Genomic DNA, 24,449 nt, shown 5'->3' with positions numbered 1-24,449 from the left:
ACTGGGCCCCGCCTAGAGGGGGCGGAGCCTGTTGCCGGGGGAACGCGGGCAGGGCGGGTGCCCGGATGCGGCTCGATCGCAACATGGCGGCGGCCGAGTGAGGGGAGGGGAGCGGCGGCCGCCGGGCTCTTCGTGAGGGGTGAGCTGGCGGGGGGGGGGGGGGGCGAGGGGGACGTTAGGGGGACGTGGAGGGGCCTGAGGGGAAGGGGGAGCTGGAGTGGGGCACGGGGGTCCGGGGGAGGGGGGTTTGGGGAGCCTTGGGGGGGCCGGTGTCTGAGGGGGGGCTGAGAGGAACTGGGGAGGCCTGAGGGGAGTTGGGGGTCCTGGGAGGAGCTGGGGGGGACGTGAGAGGAACTAGGGGGTCGTGAGATGAGTTGGGGGTCCTGGGAGGAGCTGGGGAGTTGTGAGAGGAGTTGGGGGGGGGGTCCTGAGGCAGAGGAGCTGGGGGGGCGTCGTTAGAGGAGCTGGGTGGGTCTGAGAGGAGTTGGGGGGTCATGAGAGGAGCTGGGGGGTTCTGAGGGAATTGGGGTAAAGGGGTTGGGGGCTATGGGGAGGGAGGTGCTGAGGCAGTGGGGGGTTCTGGGGGGGCCTGAGGGGAAAAGGAGGGGGGTGTTGGGTGTGAGGGGCCGGGTGGGGAAGGGGGTGTGAGGGATTGAGGGGTGCTGGGGGGGGCGGAGAGGCTGGGGGAGCCCTGGGGCAGAGGTTGTGGGGGTGAGGGAGGTGGTAGGGTGCGGGGAGGGGAAGAAGAGGGTTAGAGAGCATGGAGCTGGGTTTGGGGGGGACCCTGAGGAGCTGGGGGGTCTCAGGGAAAGCACAGAAACTGGGGAGGGGGATGTGGGACCTGCCCAAAGCCTTGGGGCTGGGGGGGAGCCCTGGAATGCGGGGCGAGGCAGGAGGGGCACGGGCAGCGGGTGGGGAGGCCGAGGGAAGGGTAGGGATAGGGCCCTGCCTTCCTCCGAACACTCCCCGGCCTAAAAATAGGCTGAAATTGCGGGTTACGGGATGTTTGAGGTCCAGAGCCTCACGGAAATCTCTTGTTCTCCTGCAGATCTTCCACCGGAGGATCCCGGCATGCTCAGCTGAGTCAGAGAAGAGTTTTTCCTTCCTGGCAGGTAGGAAACGGAGACAAGACGGTTTGCCTGGAGGAGCCCCTTCTCCTCGGGGGGCTCCCATGGCCGCGCGTCGCTCTTCAGAAGCCCCTTTTTCTGCCCCTGCACTTTGCAGGCCGATAGTGGAGAAGGGTCTTTCCCAGCTGGGCTGTGCCTGATGCTCTCCGCTGAGCACAGGAGGGAGGGGAATCGGGAGAACCACCATCGGCGTTGCTGTTAGGTGCTCATAAAAAGCCCCCTTCGTCTCCTGGGGTGTGGAAATTGGATCAAACCCCTCCCCACATGTTTGCCGACACGCTGGGGTCCAGCTGGGCAGCAGCAGGTGGCTGGAAGCACTGAAAAACATCCAAGAATTGTCTTTTCTGGTGTCTTTTATCTGCGTTCTCGGGGGGGGGGGGGGGGGGTTTATACATCCATCAGCATTGGCACGGTGTTTTTCTCCTCATTAGCCAGGCGAGTTAACGGTCGGTTGAGCGGCAGAGCCCCAGGGCAGATTTTTTCCCCGCATTTCACGCGACTTTGGGCTGGGCGTTTGGAGAGAGCCAGGTACCGGCATCCCCGGGGGCTGCCGTAACTGTCTCACACCAAACCCCTCGAAAAGGGGGTTTTCCCCCAGTTTTGCCCCATGGGGAGCAGGGCAAGAATAGAAGTTGCTGTCTCTGAACTCCTGGGTGAGCTGTTAGCGGGGGTGGAGGCTCAACAGGCGGGAGCGCAAGGCAGCGTGTGCCCAACGCGGGTACGGGTTTTGGGCTGGGAAACTGCTAATTTGTGTAACCCCTTTCCCTCTGCCCACGAGTTCGCCCAACCGAATGTACCCGCAGCTGGAGGTAATTGCCCCGCGTTTCGTTTTCTGTGCGTTCCCGGCGCCGGCGGTGCTTTGTTTGTGGAAGGGAAAAGAGAACAAAACAAGAAGAGTTTTTAGTTGCGTTTTGCCTGTGATTTTACCGAGTTTGGCAACAATTAAGCGGGTGGGCTGCAGGGCCGCGGAGGGGCTCCGGCAGCGCCTGAGGTGGTGGGCACGTAAATAACTGCAAATTGGAGTTTATTGAGAACACCCAGCTGTGGGGAAGATGCAGCTGACCTTGCGAGAGTTGTGGAAACACACCCGAAAGAAAAAAAAAAAAAAGAAAAAAAGGAGGTTTTAAATAAAGCCCCAAAGTTTGAACAGCAGCCAAAGAATTAGCTGCTGGCTGCCAGCACAAACATTAACTAATCCTGGCAGCCTTTTAAGGCAAGTCTCGTTAGTTCTGGTTAAGAAATAAACCTGTTGGATGGATGGACGGTCCCCGGCGCAGGTTGAGGGAGGTTTTCTGGGAGCTGCGGGTAAATGCCACGTAGGAACGGGACCGAGGAAGGTGGTACCCGGCGGGGGCGTGACGTGAGGCTGCGAGAATCCACGGAGTTGCTTTCCAGCCTTCGGAAAGATTCCTCGGAACCCTCCCGGCTCTGCTGAGGAGTCACCGCTGCGATTCCCAACTAAAGGTAATTAACTAGAAGGTGTTGGGGCGTTGAAAATAGCGGCAGAAGTTTCCAGGGAAGATGCCGATGGGATAACGACGGCTCGGGCTGCCTTTCCCCTCGCTGAGTGGAAACTCCTGTGCCGTTCCCAGATGTTTTCCAGATATGGATTATCTTTATTTGCGTTTGCGGAGGTGACATTTACGTTCCCGGTGCTTATCAAACCTGCCAGAAGGAAGCCGCCTCTATAAAAATAAATAAAATCGCAAGGTTTTGCTCCCAACCATTCCACACGCTTCGTTGCGGGGTTGGTGACTCGTTTATGGGCGCGTGGGCTCTGCGAGCCGTGGGTTTGCCTGGCTGGCTCCGATCTCGTCAGCGACGTCTCGTTAATTGCCGCCCGCCTGTCCGGGGATGAGCCTGGAACCTGGACACCACGGGCTCGGGAGCTGTCGGAGGAGATCGGCTCGGGAAGGGGCAAGGTTTGGGATGAGGCAGCTCTGGCGTGGAACCTCCCTGCGATGCGCTTTTTCCTCTTCCAGGCTCGGCTCCTCTGCGCTTGACTTTTCCCAGGAATAATTTAGGCATTTGTGGGTGTTCGGCAGAGGGGGTGGATGCGTAATTCTGCATCATCGCTGGTGGTTACAGCTTACGTGGAGCTGATTTTGGCGCTGCCGGAGAAGAAACGGTTCCCTCTGAGCATCTACGGGATGTTTTCCAGCTCCCGCGGGGGACCCGCACACCGTCGCGCTCCCGTCCTGGCTTGGAGAAGAGCCGCTTTTATCACACCGCACGCTTTTTTTTCCCCAATTCCAGAGGGATTTCCTGACCGCAATGTCCTTTTCACAGCCAAAACGAGCGTCCGGATAACGATGTGCCCGCGGGTCCCAGCTCCTTGGTGAGATCCCTCGGAGGGAAGGACGCGTCCCCCAAAGTCCCGCCCGGCGCAGGGAGAAATCCCAGGGACCTTTTCACGCCTTTCCCACAGCCTAATTACAGCCGCATCGTTTTTTATTTAATAAAAACTGATTTCTCCTGAGCTTAGGGGAGGGATATTTGCCGTCTGCCTCACGAGTCCAGCCCCGGTAGGTTTAGTGTTTGGGCGGCACCGGCACAGCTCACCTTCCCGAACCGCCTTCTTGGTTTCATCAATTTTCATTAATTGGCGTAATTGACAAGTGGATATTTTCATTATTTATTTATTTATTTTTAACTCTTCAGCCCCTCGCATGCTCTTCCTGCGGCTTTAAACCAAACCCTTCCAAGCTCCCTCTCCCCACGTAAATGATTCGGGGCGCAAGTTTCTCGCTCGGTTTTCGGGGCGCTTGCGTTGCAGGCGGAGGATGTTTAACTAACAATGATTTTTCTCTAATAAAGTTGGACTTAATGAAAGCGTAATTCTTTTGAACCCTGCTCGCTCCACTCTTCCTTTCCCCGTGTCGTGCGCCTACACGGTGCAAATAAGCTATAATGTCTGCAAATGATGTAAGGGGCTAATTAAAGGTTTTACGCGACTAATCAGCTTGCACTTTAATTAGCACCAAATGGTAATCGTTTGCCGAAATATAAATTGACTTCTGGGCTGCCTGTTACGGGAGCATCCAGCCCGCTCTGTCGGAAACGGGGCGTGGGGGGTGCTCTGCCTCCCGTCCCGGCTTCGTTAACCCCAGAGTTAACGAGTTGTTGCTAAAGACAGAACCTCGCCGTTTTGCCTTCCCAGTGTGTGGGGTGCTCCCCTCCGGGCAGGCAGCATCAAATTGGGTCGTTAACATCTCTCGGCCTAACGAAGCGGGGAGAATCAGCCGGTGCCGTACCTGCTCCCAGCTTTTATTTCCCATTTTTCCGAGTCCGGGCTGTGGGAATCCACGCGTCGTGCGAACGTGACGGTGTTTTTACCCTCATTTAATGCCACATCGGGGCCTTTCCAGCAGCCGGAGAGGGAGCTGAGCGCCCGTCGCTTTTGAAATACCCCTTGAAAGGGCCTCGTGACACCCATGCCTCATCCCGCCGGAGCCCCCCAGCTCGTTTGAGCGCGTGTAATTAACGCCCGGTGCGGGGGGAAGAGCTGGAGATGGCCGTGTCAGTCCCGGCTCGCATTCTTGGCGTGCCTCGCTCCCCTCACCCGCCAGCTCCTGCCTCGGAGGAAGCCTTGGGCTGTAAAAAATAAAGCCACGAATCGGTGCTCCGTGGAGCGTATTTGGGTCCGGTGGCATCGCAGAATTGTGCCACACAGTCGCTGTCCGCTGTGACGGAGCACAGCTGTCCCCAGCGAGGACACGGAGGTATGCGAGGGCTCTGACGAGCCTCATCTCGTTAATGCCAGAGGGGAGGCCCTGGGTTTTGTGCTTGTGTTTGTGTGGGGTGGGGTTTTTTCACCCTTTTTTCCTCCCTGAAACAAATACTTCAGCTGATTAAAATGGTCTTCCCTTACAAAGTGACTCTTTTTTTTTTTTTTTTTTTTTTTTTTTTTTTCTTCTTTTGAGAGCAGGCTCCTGCAGAATAGCAGCTGCGGCGGGAGGGGGATTTAACGAGAGCTCAGGTAGGGTCCCGGAGCTTCCTAACGGCCTTTGGCTAACGAGGAGCAGCGCGGTAATGTGGCACCCCGGCTTTGGGGTCCTGCTGCTGGCAGCGGCACCGAGAAATCCCCCTCCCCTTTTTTCTGCTGCCTTCCCCTCCGGGAACATCCGCAGTGTTGGAAGAGTGGCCAGAAATTAGTGCATTAACGAGCTTCCCTTGCAGTGGGGCGAGGGGGACGTTGGAGATTGGGGACCCTGGTGGTCCCCGCTCAGCTCGTGCAGGGACCCCTCTGCCCTCGGAGCAGGGAGGGAGCCAGAAGAGCCTGCCCGCCCCTCGCCTTTCTTGCTCAATAAGGATTTTTAAGCCCAAACCGTGTTGGGAGGTACAATCCGCTGCCAGGTTGCGTTAAAATCATCATTACAAGCCATTCCCCTCCGAGGCCGCTGGGACGGCGAGACGAGTTGGGCGTAAATGGAAGGGACTTTGGCTTTCCCGGTGCTTGTTTGTGCTCTGAAGCTTTTCCGTTGCCTCTCGACCCGCTCCCAGGTGAGGCCACGTCCCTGCGGAGCTCCCCCCCCGTGCGGATTAATGCCCTTTCGCTGCTGCCGGGGTTATCTGGTTTCGACAATTAATAATAGAATGAAAACGACGCAGTCTCAGCTTCTCCCGCTCGCACGGCTTCTCCTCCAGCAGGGATTAGGGAACCCCAGCCTGCGTTTCGGGGTGCGGGATACACTCCTGTCCTCCGGGGAGGAGCCCCGAGAGGTAAATGGGGAAGCGCGGTGGCTGCCAGCCTGCCGAAGGCTAATCGGGTTCTGTCATAAGCCCAAGGTCGAGCCTGTACTCGCTTTTCTTGTTTCTCTTTTTTTTTTTTTCATTTTATCCATTGCTGAAGAGCTGGCGCATCGGAATTAAATACATGGGGGAACCTTGGACGGTTTTGTTTACTTCCCCGGTGGCTTAACGCCTCGTTAAGCTGTCGGAATAAAGATATCGGCCACAGATCAAGTTCCTCCCCTCCACCCTTGGCCAAAGGGATCTGCTGTGCGTGGAGGAACCTGTTTGTCCTGGCCGGGATAGGTGGGAGGAGAAGATGCCAGATATAAACCGGGAGTCACTTTCTTCCTTTTTTTTTTTTTTTTTTTTTTTTTTTTTTTTTTAAATTTGGAACTTCCTCTGGAAATCGCACTCCCGGGTTTGGTTAACCCCGCTGCGAGCGTGGAGTCGCAGATACAACAACTCCTCGGCTGATATTCCTCATCCCCTGTGCCAAAACAGTCCACATTTCCCAAGTTTTCCACACTGTTGCTGCTCCCGGAACAGATATCCCAAAAACACCGTGTGATTTGCATTTCTCGTGCTGAAATGATGCCCTTTTAATTAAAAATCCCCCCTTTCTATGTTGTCAGGTACGTAGTAGGATGGAGTTTCCTTCGTTTTGGATCTTTTTGGCCAGATTGTGCTCCAGGGTCGCCGCTGCCGTTGGAAAAGTGACGCTTTCACCCGCCGCCGCTTCGCTGCCTGGCTCCCTCGTTAATCGCGGCGCTAATTATTTTCTGTGGTGCCCTGGGGTGCAGTCCTCTCGCCCTTCCCACGGCAGGCGGGCACCGGAGCGGGGATTACGTGAAGGAAGAACTTCCAAGCTCAGGGAAAAAAGCTGTTTCTGGGGAAAGCAGAGGTTAATAAGCGGAGTTTTGTGTGATATCCTGCACCCAAGGGCCGCCTGGCAGAGCATAAAGAGCCAGAGGATCAATTTGGGTCTGGAGATGATCAATTTGGGTCCGAAAAGGATCAATTTTCCCAAAGCCCCCTGAGATTTCATCTCCCCGCGTGTCCCTACATGTGGCTAATTCTGCTTTAAAGGCAGAAATTGGGTCCGCGGCGCTTCTTGCCCGTGTCTCTGGAAACCGAGATAAGGGTAATTGGAGCCCACACTTCCAGGCTCAAATTGTGTCTGCGGGGAACGGCAGGACCGGACCGGTTTTGGTGCAATAATGGTGTTTTAAGGGAGAATTTCTGGGTGCTGGGTGGCTCTGTCTGGGGGAGAAGGATCGCACCGGTCCCGTGAATCTTCAGAGAATCGGGTAAAATTGGGCGTTAGCTGTGAAGGGTGCGAATCCTTTCCCTAAGGTTGGCGTCGGCGCCTCTTCTCCGAAGACCTCGGAGCTCTTCATCATCGTCATCTTCCGCTTGTTATCCTGCTCTATCGAAAGGGAAAACGAAGTGCCTGGAGGTGCCTCGTTCCTTGTTGCGGAGCGAGTTGGGAGAAGAGCCGGCACCAGCCTCGCAGAAACCCGCCTTTGGGTCCTTAAAGCACCCAGTGCTGGTGGGGCTGGGTGGAAAAAGGGGCAAAAATGAGAACTGGTTTCTCACTGGAAGCCCGAGCTTTCCGCCGGGAGGAAAACGCCGTGCCGGGCGAGTTTTTGCGTATGGCGGTGGCTGGTTTTGGACCCGGCGTTGCTTTGCCGCTGCTCCGCGGAGCACCAAATGCAGCTGGAAACGGGGAGGCTTCGTGTTTGCGTAGCTCAGAAACAATATTTTGATTTTCTGGCTTAACCCTCGCTCCACCGACGGCTGGGCTTTGTGATTTCTCTCCTACAGCTCTTCACAGCCAAATCCTGCGGTATTGAGGCAATTGTACCGCTAAAAAGAAAGAGGGAGATTTATCCAGATAAGAAATAACCCGTCGAAAGCTCCCCTCTCTTTTCGAGCGGGCAGCTCCCCGATTTCAGCCGCGGAGGTGCAGCAGCCGCCCCCGATTTCAGCTGCCATGAGCTCTGCTGACTCCAAACGGATTTATTCCGAGAGAACAACCCCGAGAGAACAACCTCCTGCCGTGGTTTTCGACGGGGTTAAAGTTTCACCTCCCTGCTCCTCTTCCCTCCCCGCAAGCCCCGGCTTGTCAGGCTCCTGCACCTGAAACTTCAGCGCAAGCCTTTTTCCCCAACGCTGGGGGCCGCGTCTGATGGTGGGGTTGCCGCCGGTGGGGGTCACGTAGCCACGGCCTCAACTCGGTGGTCCAGCAGCCGGGCCTTTTAGCACCTCGGGCTCGCTTTTTCACCCCGTGATTCCCCGCGTACGGAGCCGTCTTGGCCCCCCCGTCGTGCCAGGGCGGTGGGGCGGCGGTGGGGTGCCCCCCCCAGCAGGACAGAAGGGACGTGGCCTCGCCATAAAACACCATAGAACACCCGGGGCCGCTCTTTGCCAAGCTGGAGCCCCCCCGCCCTGGAATTGCGGGGACGAGCGTCAGGAATCGAGCAGAGCTTTGATGTGCCGGTGCCCTGCGTCGCTGCATCCCGCAGGCCGGAAATTTTGCTTTGGGACAACGGTAGATTAAAGCAAATTAATCCCCTTTGATGGAGCTTTTGAGGCTGCCGTTCGGGGAGGTGCGTGGCCTCTGGAGCCGGGAGGATCCTGGCAGGGGTGACCGAGTACTTCAGATGCTTTGAATTCCAGGATTTCTCTCCCTCTCCATCGTCCGCCTGCGGATATCGGGTTCATTTAAGCGGAAATCGGTCGTTTAATCCATCCCAGGTACCGAGACGTGGCCCGGCACGCTCCAGCGGCCTCCAGCAGGTCCCCGGTTTTCGGGAAGGCTGACACCTTTCCTCCTCTTTGATGGTTGCCACTCCCAGCACAGGACGAGCCTCCTGGCTTGCGCGGAGCCAGCCGGGCCAGTTCAACCAGGTTAAACCAACCCCGGCTGAGCCTTACGCTTCCACCCTCTCGCCGGAGCGAGACGTCGAGGGCCTCGGCTGGAAGGGGACACCCGTCTCCGCCGCTTCCCTTCAGGTTTGTCCTTGGAGATCTTCCGTCCTCGGAGAATGTGATTCCGCGGAGGGAATCCCGGCTTTCCAGCTGAGCGGCACCTCTGGGACAAGGTGATTAAGCAGCAGGTAGGGAACCTTCCCGGCGCAGTCCTCACTGCGCAAATATCGGGCTTTTTAAAGCAAAATGTAAGAGCAAAGGCTGGAACAAAGGCTTGGCACTGCCGGAGGAGTTTATTGCCAAGGAAAAGGTGGCAGCGGGGCCGAGCCTGTGTCCTGGTGGGGAGGGCGAAGTCTCCGTCGTCGCTGATGCATCGCTTTTGGTTTTGGGTTTTTTTTTTTTTTTTTTTTACACGGATATTTTGAAATGCCGCTGTGGGAGCGGAGCCTGCTTCAGCTCCTGGCAGGGTCGAGCTGCGAGCGGAGTTAATTTGGGAGAAAATCCTTTGTTCCGGGGCTCTGAGGCACTGCCGGGACGTGCCCACACGGTGGGAAGGGGCGAATTTGGTGGCTCCGAGCGTGCAGCAGGTTCAGGAAACGCCAGGCTCATCGGCAAGGTGAGGGTTAGGAAGACGTGCGCCTTCCCTAATTTCATTCGGCTCCTGAAAGATTTGGGGGCTAGAGCTATGTCTTTGATGTGCTTTTATCTTTCGGTGAATTAATTGGCGTCTTTCACGAGGCTCTAAAAGTGATGCTGGGGGCTCTTTGCGCTCTTGGCAGCCGAAGAGAGCAGCTGGGGAGTTTGTGTAGTGGCAGCAGCTTCTGAAGACGTGCGGATCGGAGGGTTCGGAGCCGCCGCTTGTTCCTACTGACACAAGAGAAACCACTTTCCGGAAGGACAAAATGGGTTTTGCCCCTTGCGTTAACAGAGGTGTCGCGGCTCGAGTTCTTCCTGATTCTCTGCGGCTGGTTTTCCCAAAACCAGATAAAATGAGGAGCGCGTAAACACTAAAATAGAGTCTCGAGGCATCTCTTGGGATGAATTTGGTGCTTTTTTGGGATGAAATCGCTGCGGCCGCCACTCTCTGTCGAGGTTTTAAGCAAACCACCTTCTCCCTGCGAGCACGCGTGCAGCTCTCGCATCCCGAAAGGCTCCAGCACTGGCGGATCCCGGTTCAGGAATCCACGGAGCTGCCGTTGGACACGCCCAGAGCGTCAGGATCCTCCGTCCTGGTGATACCAGGGACACCCGTGGCACTCCGCTGTCACCTCCAGCCGAGTGGTGTGAGGTGGTCACTGGTGAAATTGGAGAGGAAAACACCGAAAAACCCCAAAGGAGGGGTGGCGGGAGAGGACAGTCTGCAGCCGATGAGCTGCTTTTGATTTTTTTTTCCCCGGCCGCTACGTCCTTCTGATGGGATTCTAGGAAAGCTTCCAAGCGCCAATTAGCAGTCGGACGGCGGCGCAGAAGATATTTTGATGCGTGAATGTTCTGAAAGAGAGTAAATACGAGGAAAATTAGCACAAATGGGAAGTGAGCAATCTCCTTGTAAACCTCCATAGGTGATCAGCTTTCTCAGCTGTGGGGGCTTTTATACCCCGCCCCGACCCCGTAAAAGCCGTTTGAATAAAAATACGACCTCCTCAGCTGCGAGTTCGTGGTCCAGCACCTTCCTGGCAAACACCGATGGGGTGGACGGTGCCCGGCGGAGGCTCGGAGCCACTCGGCATGGCAGGGCTGCCATCAATTACAAACGTCCCAAGTTCGTTAACAAGAGTGGCCGGCTCCTTGGGCCCATTCAAGGCTGTTTCCTTTGAGCGAAGAGCAAAGGGAAGAAAAGAGAGGAGCGAAATCCAGCTTTTCTGGGCCAGAGGGGGCTTGGCCACCGTTCCTCCTCCCGGCCAGCGAGACAGAGAGCGCGCACCACCTCATGGGACCCGCCAATTAGCGCCGCTTTCGTTAAGGGAACGGCATCGCTCTCCTTCAGGCAGAAGATGGAGGAAGAGGCAGAGGCTTGACGTGGCGGAGTTGTGGTCCTTGCCTTTCGGAGGGTCTCCGATGCCCAGACGAGGGTCTCCGATGCCCAGGGAATGGGCTCTGATGCCCAGGGAATGGGCTCCGATGCCCGGGTGAGGGTCTCCGATGCCCAGGCGATGGGTTCTGATGCCCGGGCGATGGGCTTTGATGCCCGGGCGAGGGGCTTATCCTGCTGCAGAGGGTCCAGAATCAGGGGTCTTAAAACCAGCCCGACCCTCGGCAGCCCTGGCCCTTGAGGGTTTGGCTACTGCAGCGCCAGCATGGCCAGTGGTCCCCACCGACAGGCATGCTTCCCCGGCACTCTCTCTCCTGTGGGGCACAGAGGGGATTTTGGGGGTCTCTCAGATGCGCGGTGTGACAGGGGAAATTACTGGGAGGGCTGGTTCTTCCTGCCAGGATCGCCGGCGGGATTTCTGCCGGCTCTCCCTGCCCTTTCCCTCTCCTTCCTTCCCCGTCTCCCGATCCCCAGCCGCCCGGAGGGGCACTTGACTGGCTGCTTTGTTTCAAATGTTGCTGCCTCATTGGTTCCCGGCTCAAATCTCCTCTATTCCTGCTCCGCTTCTCTCTCTCCAAAGCTTCGTCTTTAACCCCTCTTAGCCTCGCAGCGGCCGCGTTTCCATCTGCTCCCGGCTCTTCGCTCTCCGGCCTCTCCAGCGTGGGCGAGAGTTCAACGGCGGCGACGCTCCCCGTCCCGGAAAATGGTAAATAACGCCTGTGGGATCGTGGGACCGGCGTTAGTCACCCTCTGGGAGACGGTGGGAAGCTGTTATTTCGGTCGCTGACTTCGGAGTGGGACGGGCTTTGGTTCCGTGAGTGGTTCCCCCCCACCCCGGACGCCCATTTTTTGGGGTACACCGGGATTTACCGGCATCCGAGTGCCGGAGGATGAAGGAGAGGGAAGTCCGGCTGTCCCAGTGCGAAGCCTCTGCCTGCGAAACCGGTTCCGGATGATAAGAACAGGTTGGGAAGTAACCGGTGAAGCTGGGAAAGTGGGGAGGGCCCTGTGCCAGGAGCACTGGGGGGCCAGGGGCGGCTCCTGGGGTCCGGGAGCTGGGTTTCGGGGAGGGGGAGGTTCTGGGAATCCGCAGACCCCACATGCCGGCCCCGATCCTGCGCTCGTTCCCCCCTCCCTGTCGCTCGCTGGTGCCGGGGGAGGAGGCGCTTGGGAGTTTGCAGCGTCAGGAGTCGGGAGCATTGGACCGGAGCCTCCGGCACGAGCCGCGACCCCCCCAGACCCCCTTTTTTACCCCCCTGTACACGGTTTTGGGGGGGCTCCCCGGTCCCTGCACTCATCTCTCCCTCCTCCCCCTCTGGCTCGCAGGAAGCAGGAGGATGATGAGGGTGAGTAACGCAGAGTCCGGCTGATTTTTTACCTTTGTTTGTTTTTTTTTTTCTAACGAGTTTTACCCAGGGTGTTTGGGGAGGGGGAAGCAGCCGGGGAGGGGGGCGGCTCTCAGAGGAGGTTTACTCCTCTTTCCGAGCCGGAGCGGGGTCGGGGCGGCTGTCGGAACGGCGCGGAGCGACAGGCGATCTCTCCATCTTGCCAGCGGGAGCGGGTCTGGTGTTCGTTAGCAGCGCTGCGAGGTGAGGCCGGGGTTTCGGGGGGGAAACGAGTTATTTCTGGCAAGGAGGAGGGGAGGGACTCACGTTTTCCCTGCGCGGAGCCGGGGTGGGGGGAGCGCATTTGCCTGGGGAGGGAAAGGCAAAAAATTGAAAACCCATCCAGGAGGGGAAAGCTGAACCCCCCCCGCTCCATCCATGCCAGGCGCGGAATTTGGACTTTAAAAACCTGAATATCCCGTGGGCGCAGGCGTCCTGCTCGGCTGGCTACCGCTTCCCAGCTGGTGGCAAGCGAAAGGTGGTTCCGGTGGTAGATAATGTCTGCTGTCGTGGTGGGAAAGAGGGCTGGGGGCTCGTAAGACGCCCTAAAACTCCTCGTGGGCTGAGGAGGAGACCTGAATGCCAGAGCTGGCAGTGAATTGGTGCGGTGGGTGACGGTGATGGCACTCGGGGGGTCCCTTTGCTCTCGGGGGTCCTGTGGGCTCCTCTGGCCTGGCAGGAGGCTCCGGGCGAGCCGAGCCGATGCCGGAGGCGGCCGAGACTCTGCATGGGGTGTTTTTTTTCCCCCAGCCCCACGTAATTCAGCCAACTTCTGAGCTTAAATCCTGTCTGGAAATCCAACTCTTTGCTTGCGGCGGGTGGAAAGTGGGGAGTTTGCGTCTCCGGGAGGCAGCTGTGGGCCAAACAGCCCCTTTCTGCCGCCCCACCAGAGGGTGATTTGGCTGTTGAAGGAGGAGACGAGTGTGCGAACCACTGACAGCCGCGCCGGGGATGTCTCCTGCGGCACAGGGACAACCGGGACGCTGCTGCCGGATCCCGCCGGGGACCTGCTAAATCCCTTTGCCATTGCCAGGACCCTCCTGCCAACGAACGCTCGCATCTGCCGGGTTTAGATTTTATGGAAAGGAACAAATTCCCCGTGTGCACCTCTGTCGTCTTTTTTGGTTTTCCCTCCCTCCTTTATTTCTCATGTGAAAGGCGGGAGGAAACTCCCCGGCAGCGATAACCGTGGGGTTTCGGGGTGTTTGTCAGCGGTGGAGAATATTCTGCCCTCGTTCCTTTACTCAGGGCTGCTGGAAGCGTTAGTTAATGGCTGACTAATTAAACAAAAGCGGAGATAAAGGGAATCTGACCTGGGCTAGGACGGCTGAGGAATGTGCGGAGCTCTGGCTGAGGATCTGGCAGAGAGGGGGAGACGTTAACCCGCTCCTACCCCCTTCCTCCTCCTCCCAGAGCCCCGTCCCACCTCCCAGAGCTCCTCCAGCCCCTTCCCACCCCCTCTTCGCCCCCACCAGCCCCCAGAGGGTATTTATTTTTCGAATCCAAGGTAGATTTGGAGGCTGATTAGCTTAACTGGCGATGTCCCGAGGCGCTCGGATGCTCCAGCCCCTGGCGCATGGGTTGGTGTAAATCTTCCAGCTGTATTTTCTATCTTTTCTGTTTCCCTTCACCTTCCCTGCGGGGAAACGCAAAGCCAGCGGTTTTTAAACGTCCCGCACCAAGTTGAGCGATGGTCTCCCCAAACCAGGAGACCCTTCGCCACCCAGGAACGGGACTTGTGTCCAGGCAGCGATTCCCCACGAAGGCTCTTGCGTGCGAGGAAGGATGCCGAGCCAAGGAAGACGGCGTTCAGGAGCAACCAGTTCGGGTGAAAGGAGGGAACAGCCTGGGTTTTCCTTTCGGACACGATCCTGCCACAGGAATGGCACGAAATGCCAGTTCCTCCCAGAAACGGCGGTGGTCGGCCTGACCTGGAAGCTACGGGAAGCCGGCGTGATGCTCACCGCGGCGGTAAAAGGATGAACCGAACAAAAACGCCCGCCCCGGGGTGAGGTTTTATCCGTCGGGGTCTGCAAGGTGAAGTTTTCCTGGCTCAGGAACCCCATAAACCTGCTGGCTGCTCATTCACGCCTTCGTTTACTCCTAATTAACGTCTTTGCCCCTGCGTGGCGCGTTTCAGGATTCGACCCAGCCCAAGCCGGAGCTCGGTTGTGCCGCAAAGAGCCGGTGAGCGGCTGTGTCCGACCCCTGGGTGAGCAGGGAAAATGGGGGATCGCAAATATATATGATCCCCCTCATTTTTGAAGGGGGAGCAGGCCGGAGGTGGAGGCATCCAGGCAGAGCGAGACTTTTCCTAAAGGATGGGGGATTTAGTTAGAAAAAGACCGGGACCGCTGGAGAGGAGGGAGCGCCTTTGCGGAGCACCGGAGCTGGGATTTCCTGCGTGGAACAAGGGATTTGTCTCGGGAGCTGTTGAGTTTCGCACCGGGGCAGCCTGTCGGAAGCAGATTCGGGAGACTAAAATGGAAGGAAACGGCCACAATCGCCACCCGAAGGCAGTGAAAGTGGGAAAAGCCAGATCCGCCCCGGCTCCGCCGCTCTCCCCGCGGTCCCCAGGATCGTCCCTTTCTGTGGGATGGGGACCTGTCACCTGGCTCCCCGAGGATTAAACCAGAAATAGTGGCCGAAAATGCCAGGCTTCCTCAGGTTTGTTTTCCTCAGAGCCCGTGCGGGAGGGGTGTGCTTCCTCCCCGCTGCCTGCTTTTTACTGACGAACAAATAAAAACTGGTTTTTCCCCCGCCGACGGGCTTTTGCCAGCCAGACGGCAGGGCTGGAGCTGGAGGCGGCTTGGGGAGCTCGTCCCCGCGGTGGCATTCCAGCGCTCTGTGTCCCCGGAAAGGGGATTTTTGGGTGCTTTTTGTGATATTTTGAAGCCTGAGCTGCTTCCCAAGTGAAATTGCCAACCTGCTTGTGGTTCCAGACATGGAAAAGGAGGGTTAATTCGCAGTTTCATCCTCTCCTTCCCCACGGTGAGGAGCGTCGGCGTACGGACACCGGGAATTGCGCCGCAGCCTGATTAAAATCATCATTTAACCCCCGTTAATTGCAGCACCTCCCAGACCGCGGCTCACCGAGGGTCAGCAGATCCCCAGGAATCGAGCCCCGGCATCATCTGAGCTCAGAACCGGCCGGTGGTGACGGAGCTCAGCTGGATTTGGCAACCACCGGCGGAGTTGGCAGCTCTGGGCGCCGTTTGCCGGCAGTAGCCGGGACGCTGCGGTGGAAATACCTGGCGGTACCGGTTTTTCCAGGCCGCGGCGAGGACATTTGGCAAGGGGACCAGTCTCCTCGGTCGCCATCCGCTGCCCCCGCCACCTCACCTACACGGGGCCGGACCCGCAGGACGCTCCGCGTGTGTTTAATGGGGGGAAAAAATCAGAGTTTAAGGTCATCCAGGTGTTTCGGGAGCGTTGTGAGTCGCTGATCTCTCCCCTCGGCTCACGCTGGGGTTTAAGAGGGTCCAACCTGTTTCTCTCTGGCTCTCGTCCCGGTCGGAATATCAGCCGAGCCGCGGTGCCCGAGAGCAAGGACTCGCTTTCCAGTGGTGGTAGCCGTCTAAACCTCGATTTATAGTTATTTTTCCTCCCCCAACACAGTTATTTCTTCCTTTCCCCTCCTGCTCCAGGGTCTGGAGGAGCAGAGACGTGCCTATCGGAGACTGCGCCGCCTTCCAGCATCTGCTCCGTTGCAGAAATTATTGAAACAACTCAAAAAAAAAAAAAAAAAAAACCCAAACCAAGCTGGAATTGTTGATTTAGGGGAGGCTCGACGGCGTACCTTTGAGCTTGGAAGGATGCAGGCCTCGGGACGGTGTAAACAAGGCTCTATTGTGCCCGGCTGCGGGTGTTTACACCAGGAAAAACGGCCTCACGGTCCACCCTGGGGCCCGGCTTCCGCAGCCCTTCATCCTGGGAGACTCCAATACGCCGTAAAAAACGACAAAACTTGTAAATAAACCAAGAAAACTGGCTGCGTGGGGCGGCTCTGCCTTTGCAGCCCGCAGAGGGAAACCGTACAACTTGTCGGGCCAAAAGTGGGTTTGAATTTAATGCTTTTATTTGTATTTTAGGCTCCTCGACCTGCATTTAAGCGCCGGAGTGACCCGGCTTTTGTTCTGGCCGGGGCTGAGCATCTCCACGCCCGGCTTTTTGCAGGTCAGGCTGTTTTTCTGGCAGCTTTATTCAGCTTGGAACTTCAACCGCTGCCTTAGAACCGGGCTCAAATGTGGGTTTAGGTGACGCGCTTTAGGTAAAAGGCTGAAGGAACGGGGTGAGTCACCCACGTCCAGCCAAATGACCTTTTCTCCCCGGGCTTGCGTTCGTACCCAGCTGCTTTCCTCATCGCACCTTGTGGGTTTGGTTTTGGTTTTTTTCATTAAAAAAAAAAAAAACCAAAACAAAACCCAAACCTCCTAGCTTTTAATTGTGGGAGGTTTTTCTGCTTAGTTGTTAAATTTCGGAGCGTTACATCAAAGGGAGAAGGGACGCGGCAAAATATCGGCGAGACGGGGCTCCCAAAACGTCTCTTTTCCTGGAAGAAAAATAACCTGGGATGACGCTGGGGAGGAAGAGAAGCGAAGCGGAAAAAAAGCAGGATCATCCCAGAGGGGAGAAGACCTGTCCTGACACCCCCTCACCGCTCTGGCGTCTTCCTGAAGCCGTTCCGCGACGCAGGGCTGCCCGTGGCCACCCCCCTCCCCGTCTTGCCACCATGGCCCACCCGCTTGAGAAAAACACCGTGAATTAGGGAGATTTTTTCCAAGGTTCTGGCCAGGCTCCCGTCCTCCTGCCCGCCGGGCTCCGCACCGCTCCCCTTCCCTGCCGTGGGGAGATGCTGGAAGGGGGGCGATGCTGGAAGGGGATGCTTTGGCTCCATCGGTGGCCGGCTGACGAGCCCCGAGGAGCACACGGTTGACGTTTTCCCCACAGCTGCTGGGGTTTAGCTTCAGTATAACGCCAAATACCGTACTGGATTTAATACTAACACCTGCTGCCTGTCCCGGTGGGGGTTTTCTGCCCCGAGGAGGCTGCGATGTGGTCGGTTGAAGCTCTTTTTTGGGAAGGGAGGGGACGGGGACGGGGGACGGTTGCCAAACTTTCGTTGCGGCGCTGCGAAACACTGGCAAGATTGGCCCCAAACCCCCGGGAGCCGGGGCACAGCGCGTCCGGGGGAAGCTGCTGGGAATCGAAAGAGCCGGGAAAAAGGGGGAAGAGCCGAGGAAATGGCCCACCCGGGCGGCGACAAAGAGGGATGGCGGGCCAAGGAGCCAGCCTTTTTTTTTGGGGGGTGGGGGTGGTTCTTGTGTGCTGTATGGGCAGCCTGGAGCCCCCAAAGTCTCCCTCAGGTCGCGACGGCTGCGTTAAATAAATCACGGCAGGAGGGAGCTGCGAATGCGTCTTCGAACACACAGCGGGGGGGAAAAAAGGCGGGGGGATAAGCAAAAAAACGGGGTGTCTCAAACGCGGCTGCGAGGTTGGGGGGGGGAGCTATCGAAACCCTCCTGGATGGCGAGCAGCCTAACGAAGCGCGGGGCTCGCGGTCGCTCAAGGTGTTTCCTTTTTGGCGCGGTAATTATTTTGCCAGAGAGCGAGTTCCTAATGAAGGGGCTGTTCGTTTTGCGGCTTGCCGAGGTCCCCCGCTGCGCTGCCCGCCTCTGCGTCCTCCTCCAGCCTTCATTTCTGTCCCTTTCCTTTCCTCCCCCCGCCCCAGGTCTTCTAGCCGGCGTCACCATGTTCAGCAAGAAGAAGAAACGCATCGAGATCTCGGCTCCCTCCAACTTCGAGCACCGCGTCCACACCGGCTACGACCAGCAGGAGCAGAAGTTCACGGGGCTGCCCCGGCAATGGCAGGGCATCATCGAGGAGTCGGCCAAGCGCCCCAAGCCGCTGGTGGATCCCGTCTGCATCACCGCCATCCAGCACGGCTCGCAGAAGGTAGGCAGCTCCGCCGGCGCGGCCTCTGAGACTGCTTTTGGGGCCGGAAAGCCGGGATTGGGGATCGTTTGGGCTCCATGCCTTCTCTCCAGGGTGCCGCGGAGCAGGTAAGGTGATGGTTTGGTGTCGAACCCCACGGCCGACTGCCTGCCCCTTCCCCGTTACGTGCGGGGCTGCGCAGGATGGGGTGAAAACCTCTCCCGCATGCTTCGGGCAGCTGGAAAAAACCCACCCTACAGGAAAACGCCAGGGAAATGGTGTCTGTTCCTTCCCATCTCATCCCTTCCCCGTGCCTGTGTTTCCCCGAGCTGCCCTTATGTCATTTTTTTTAAAGTCTGGCTTGTCTGCTCGCCTCAGTTGAGGACACCCACGCCGTCCCTGTGCCCCAGCTCTCCGCCATCCCTCCAACATCACCCTAATTAAAGTCCCCGGCACCGGCCGTGGTGCGACCGGCATATGCCCGGCGGCTTCGCTGCCTCGGCTGGTTTGCCCTGGACAATGGGGCAGCTCCAGCGGCCGTGAGTAACGCCGGCTGCAGCCCTTCCGAGCCTCAGTGCTGTTTTCTGCTGACCCAAAAAGACCCAAAACCGGCGGGGCCCCTTTGGCGCTGCCGAGCCCCGTGGCTGGTGGCCGGGAGCCGCTGCGTCCCACGCAGCCGGGGTTTGTTGTGGAGGTCCAGGCCCCGCTTGCCTGTTAAAATGAGAAAATAACCCGCTTCCCGAGGCGGTGGGAGGAGGAGGAGGAGGAGGAGGAAGAGGAGGGGATATAAATAGCCGAGGACGGCGGGCTGCGCTCGCTCGTCCTGTGCGGAGATGCTTTCTGCGGAGGAAGGCATCCTCCTCTTCGGAGGGAGGCGAGAGGCCTCGGGGATGGGGTGTCTCCCGCTGTCCCCTTGCTGCACGGTCGCACCCTCCGAGGCTCAAATCCCGGCAAACGGGGCACGTCCCTCCCCACCCCAGCCCAGTTTGATACTGGGAGCTGTGGGAAATCCCCCCCTGCCCCCGCTGCAGCCCACAGCTCCTCAGTTTGGGTGTCCCACCCGGCTGGGACCTGCCTCCCAGTATCAGGCTTCGTCATTCCCTGCTCTGCTCTTCCCATCCGGGATGGGCTCGTTAACCTTTGGCTAAACGAACCGCGGCTGCACCTCCTCTCCCTCCTCCTGACACCCAGGGGAGGAGGACCAGCGCCTGCCCCAGAGCTCGACCCCAGCCAGGGGAAATACCTGCTGGTTTTGCACGAATAACGGTGTTTTGGGGGCAGACGGAGCCCCCCAGCCCCTGCCCCGTGAGCCCCCCCCAGTCTGGCCAAAGCCTCCTTGGGGGTGTGGTGCCTCTTGCCGACGCTTGGCCCATCCAGGAGAAGAGGGACAAGGTTGGATCCGTCTCCCCCGAGGGTATTTTGGTCCCGAGAAAGCTCCCAGTGGGGCTGGTGGGGAAAGGCAGGGCCCCCTCCCCGAGCCCCCGGCCCCCAGCCGCCTCCTCCGCGGGGTTCAGCCACCTCCGACTGGACCGAGTTGGCATCGAGCCCCCGCAGACCCTGTCCCCTCTGTGTGAGCCGTGTCCCCCGTCACCACCAGGCATTTCATTTTCATTTTTTTTTTATTATTTTCTTCCTTTTTTTTTTTTTTTTTTTCTTTTGTTCTGTTCGTGCTTTGTGTTCCTGCCCGCCTCCCGCCCCACCTTCGTTCCTGCTCAAAGACCATCGTGCGGGGCAGCAAAGCCGCCAAGGACGGCTCCCTCACCTGGCTGCTGGACGAGTTTGAGAACATGTCCGTGTCCCGTTCCAATTCTCTGCGCAGGGACAGCCCCCCCTTCCCGCCCCGCCGCGACCAGCTCTACCAGGAGAACGGCCTCTCCGAGGGCCCGGCCGCTGCCCGGCCGCACGAGGATGCCGGCAGGAGCAAGGAGAAGAGCCGCCACGGGGCCAGGAACGAGCTAGAGCAGGGCAAGGAGAGACCCCGGGAGAGGGAGGACCAACGCGCCCACCACCACCATCACCACCACCATCACCAGCCCCGCGGGCAGGACCCCGGCCCCAAACCCGCTCCCCCCGCCGGCGGCCGCCCGCCCCCTCCCGAGTACCCCAAAACCCCCTCCGAGGGGGACGGCTGGCGGGATTACCCCGCCGACAGGGACTACAGCGAACCGGCCGACCGGGTGGTGCGGCGGGAGCGTCCCGAACCCTCCGAAAAACGCCCCAAATCCACCTACGCCGGCCAGACCAGCCCGCAATCCCCCCGGGACAAACGCCCGCTCTCCGGGCCCAATATCCGGACTCCCAACATCCCCGTCTCCGAAGGGGTGATGAAGACGGCTCAGCAGACGGGACGGCCTTTTAATACCTACCCGCGGGCTGAGACCGACCCCGGCAGGGCCGCGGGTTCTCAGGTAAAGGTTTGCCCCCCGCCCCCCCCCCAATTCCTCGCTCCCCTCTGCTCCAGCCGGATCCGCTTGGCAGCCGCCTCTCCTTCCCCCAGGGGGAAGGTTTTTCCTCGCTCTGCCTCGTAGACGAGCAGCTTCTTCTCTCCTCCGCTTCCTCCGCAAACACCAGCTCCTGCGCCCCAATAAAGACCGGGAAGACCGGCACACCGCCGAAAAACCACCGGCTCCGTGCTTTCCTCCCCGCTGCCCTGTCTCCGAAGCGGCTGCTGGCTTCTTCTGTGGTCTCCCCTTCCCCTTTCCTCCCTCTCCTTCCTTCTCTGTCTAGCGCAAACCTTTCCTTTGGCAGCGTCCAGCCCCGCTCGCTCGGTCGGAAGCCGCAGGGTCGGCGTTTTGGGGGAAAAACCCCCAGCTCCGGCCGCGGCTCACGTCCCTTTTCTGCCCTCTCCTCACAGGCAGAGCACCGGCCGGGACGACCGCAGGAGGTGGCATCCAATGGTCCGGTGAGCGGCAGCGGTGGTGCCGGTTCTTCCCGAGCCCACCCTCCCGGCCCGCTGCCGCCGCCGCCGTCACGCTCCAAAAACCCCGAACCGCCCCATCCCGGCCTCACCCCGCACGCCTCGGACCCCCACCTCTCTCGCCAGCCGCCCCCCGGCCCCCCGCAGCAACCCCGCTCCCCTCAACGCGAGCCCCAGCGCGTGTCCCACGAGCAATTCCGGGCGGCCCTGCAGATGGTGGTGGATCCCGGAGACCCCCGCACCTACCTGGACAACTTCATCAAGATCGGGGAGGGCTCCACCGGCATCGTCTGCATCGCCACCGTCAAGAGCACCGGCAAACTGGTGGCCGTGAAGAAGATGGACCTGCGCAAGCAGCAGCGGCGCGAGCTGCTCTTTAACGAGGTGCGGCGGAGCGGGGACCCCTCAGGGAGACCCCCGGCCTCCCCCAGCACCCCCTCTTGGGTGTCGGGGGGGGTCTGAATGGCCGCCTGCACTCCGCAGGTGGTGATCATGCGGGACTACCAGCACGAGAACGTGGTGGAGATGTACAACAGCTACTTGGTGGGCGACGAGCTCTGGGTGGTGATGGAGTTCCTGGAGGGTGGCGCCTTGACCGACATCGTCACGCACACCAGGTATGTCCCCAGCCTCGCTGTGTGCGTGTCCTCCCCCCAGTCCCCTGCCACCCTCGGCTCTTGCCTCCCACCTTCTCCCTCCTCCGGCAGGATGAACGAGGAGCAGATTGCGGCCGTCTGCTCGGCCGTGCTGAAGGCCCTCTCCGTCCTCCACGCCCAGGGCGTCATCCACCGCGACATCAAGAGCGACTCCATCCTCCTCACGCACGACGGCAGGGTGAGCGCCGCGCCGGGGTGTAGGGGGGGTGCCGGGCGCCCAGCCTTCCTCCCCGCCCGCCCCTTCTCACCCCAGAACACCCCCCCTCCTTCAGGTGAAACTCTCCGATTTTGGGTTCTGCGCCCAAGTCAACAAGGAGGTGCCGCGGCGGAAGTCGCTGGTGGGGACCCCGTACTGGATGGCGCCGGAGCTCATCTCCCGCCTGCCCTACGGCCCAGAGGTCGGCCCCCCGACGGTTTGGGGGAGTGTGGGGCAGATTCGGGGGGGCGTGGGGCGGATTTGGGGGATGTGGAGTGGATTTGGGGGGGCGTAGGATGCATTTGGAGGGGCATGGGGCGGATATGGGGGGGCGTGGAGTGGATTTGGGGGGCATGGGATGCATTTGGAGGGGCATGGGGCGGATTTGGGGGGGCATGGGATGCATTTGGAGGGGCATGGTGTGGATTTGGGGGGGCATGGGGTGGATTTGGGGGGGTGTGGGATGCATTTGGAGGGGCATGGGGCGGATTTGAGGGGGCGTGGGGTGGATTTGGGGCAGTGTGGGGTGGATTGGGGGGGCGTGGGATGCATTTGCGGGCACACAGGGCAAATTTGGGGGAGCGTTGGGCAATTCTGGGGGTGCACGGGGCAGATTTTGGGGCCATGGCGCAGATTTGGGGCTGAATGGGGCAGATTTAGGGAATGTGGGGTGGATTTGGGGGCGTGTGGAGCAGATTTGGGTGTGCATGGGGTGGATTGGGGGGGTATGGGGTGGATTTGGGGGGCCATCGGGCAGGTTTGGGGAGCGCGGGGCGGATTTGGGGGACGTGGGATGGATTGGGGGGGGCGTGGGGTGGATTGGTTGGGTGCGGGACGGCTTTGGGGGCGCACGGAGTGGATTTGGGGGCACGTGGGGTGGATTTGGGGGCGCAGGGCGGCCTCACCCGTGAAGTGACCCCCCCACTTTTGCCGTGTGTGTCCCCCCCCCCGCAGGTGGACATCTGGTCCCTGGGCGTGATGGTCATCGAGATGGTGGACGGGGAGCCCCCGTACTTCAACGAGCCCCCCCTGAAGGCCATGAAGATGATCCGGGACAACCTGCCCCCCAAGCTGAAAAACGTGCACAAGGTAAAAATCCCGGGGGGATGGGGGGGGGGGGGGGTGGGGAACCCCCCGGGGGGGGCTCCCCGAGGTCCCTTGGGGTGTGTGTCCCCCTCGTCCCGGGGACGTCGCTGAGGGTGTGTCCCCCCCCGCTGCCTCCCCGCAGGTTTCCCCCTCCCTCAAAGGCTTCCTGGACCGCATGCTGGTGCGGGACCCGGGGCAACGGGCCACCGCCAACGAACTCTTGAAGCACCCCTTCCTGGGCAAAGCGGGCCCCCCCTCCTGCATCGTCCCCCTCATGCGCCAGAACCGCATGCGGTGAGGAGCCCGGGGACGCCGGTGACATCCCGGCCCCCCCCCCCTTCCCCGTCCCTCCCGTCGCCTCTGAACTGGATTCCTGACTGTGCCACTACTGTCGGGGGGCGCGGGACCCCCCCACTACTGAGCCGGGGATGCGGCCCGGGGTGGCGGGGGGGGGGGGCGGGACGCGGCTCAGTGGGAACGACGATGCCGACCACGGCGAGGCCACGCGGTGACACGCTCCCGGTGTCGTCCGTCCCCCCCCCCAACTCCAGCTTCCCGGCAGAGATCTGGGGCTGGGGGCTTGTCCCACCCCGGGCCCGCTGTCGCCCCCGCCCTGAGGAGCCGTTTGGGGCATTTCTCCCCCTTTTTCTTTTTCTTTTAAATCCTGGGGGTTTTATCCCCATCCGGCCCCGGGGTTGGGCCACCACCTGCATCTCCGTGGAGGGGGGGGGACACACGTGTCCCCAACACTACGGCCCCGCGGCCACACTACTGATCTGGGGTCCCTACCCCCCCCCACCTCCACCTTCCAAACACATTTTTGTTCTTTTGGGGTTTGTTTGTTTGTTGTTTTTTTTTTTTTTCCCCTCCTCCCGTTTTGTTTTTTAACAAAGCTATTTATATTGTCGTTTTGTAACGCTGCGGAATGGGGGGGGGGGGGCCCCGGGGCCGGCACGGGGACCCCCGGAGATTACACGTGTCCTTTTGGAGACAGCTGTGTCCCATGTCGTTTCTTTGCGGGGGGGGGGGGGGGGGGGCGGGGGGAGGCGTCTGAGCATGTGGGAACTCCCCCGCCCCGGGTCCCTGCTTGGAGGAGGAGGGGGGTGACGGTGGTGGGGACCCCACTTTCCCTGCCCAAAGCCACCCGGGGGGGCTGCCTGCCACCCCACCCCGCTTCCCCCCGCAATAAAGCACCCGTGGGGCAGGACCTGCTGCGGCCTCCAGGCTTTATTGGCTACGAGAGAGTGGGGGGGCGGGGGGGGGGCAGAAGGGGGGGTGGCACTGCCACGTCACCACGTGGCAGCCCACATTTGTCATCCGTGACCCGCGTGGACTCACGGTGACCTGCGTGGACTCACGGGGACTTGTCTTGGCCCGCGTTGACTCGCCTTGAGTTGTGTTGGCTTGGCTTGGCCCTCCTTGGCTTGGCTTGGCCCACGTTGACTCACGTC

At 59.9% G+C, this 24,449-nt stretch overlaps 1 protein-coding gene across 6 annotated transcripts; it reads left to right on the top strand.

The window, feature by feature from the left end:
- Window positions 1-21: 21 nt before the first annotated feature.
- PAK4 (p21 (RAC1) activated kinase 4) lies at window positions 22-23,886 on the top strand. 6 transcript variants are annotated; one of them, XM_054183721.1, is made up of 10 exons: window positions 22-139; window positions 1,049-1,112; window positions 17,941-18,164; window positions 19,862-20,551; window positions 20,998-21,444; window positions 21,544-21,677; window positions 21,768-21,894; window positions 21,989-22,114; window positions 22,867-23,001; window positions 23,141-23,821. In XM_054183721.1, exons 3-10 carry the CDS (start codon window positions 17,961-17,963, stop codon window positions 23,294-23,296), a joined length of 2,019 nt encoding a protein of 672 aa, XP_054039696.1. In that variant the 5' UTR covers window positions 22-139; window positions 1,049-1,112; window positions 17,941-17,960; the 3' UTR covers window positions 23,297-23,821. The 6 variants fall into 6 exon arrangements, with proteins under 6 accessions (XP_054039696.1, XP_054039699.1, XP_054039695.1 ...); XM_054183724.1 differs by lacking the exons at window positions 22-139; window positions 1,049-1,112 and adding an exon at window positions 11,211-11,530 and having other exon boundaries at window positions 23,141-23,886; XM_054183720.1 differs by lacking the exons at window positions 22-139; window positions 1,049-1,112 and adding an exon at window positions 11,586-11,789 and having other exon boundaries at window positions 23,141-23,886.
- The last annotated feature ends 563 nt before the right edge of the window (window positions 23,887-24,449 follow it).

Source organism: Rissa tridactyla, chromosome 27, assembly GCF_028500815.1.
Source record: "Rissa tridactyla isolate bRisTri1 chromosome 27, bRisTri1.patW.cur.20221130, whole genome shotgun sequence".
Lineage (NCBI taxonomy): Eukaryota > Metazoa > Chordata > Aves > Charadriiformes > Laridae > Rissa > Rissa tridactyla.
This window is presented reverse-complemented; position numbering and strand designations above follow the sequence as displayed.

Coding starts and splice junctions, on each gene's coding strand:
- PAK4 (XM_054183720.1), top strand. Junction 21,445..21,543: donor GCGAGCTGCTCTTTAACGAG/GTGCGGCGGAGC, acceptor TGCACTCCGCAG/GTGGTGATCATGCGGGACTA. Junction 21,895..21,988: donor TCCTCACGCACGACGGCAGG/GTGAGCGCCGCG, acceptor CCCCTCCTTCAG/GTGAAACTCTCCGATTTTGG.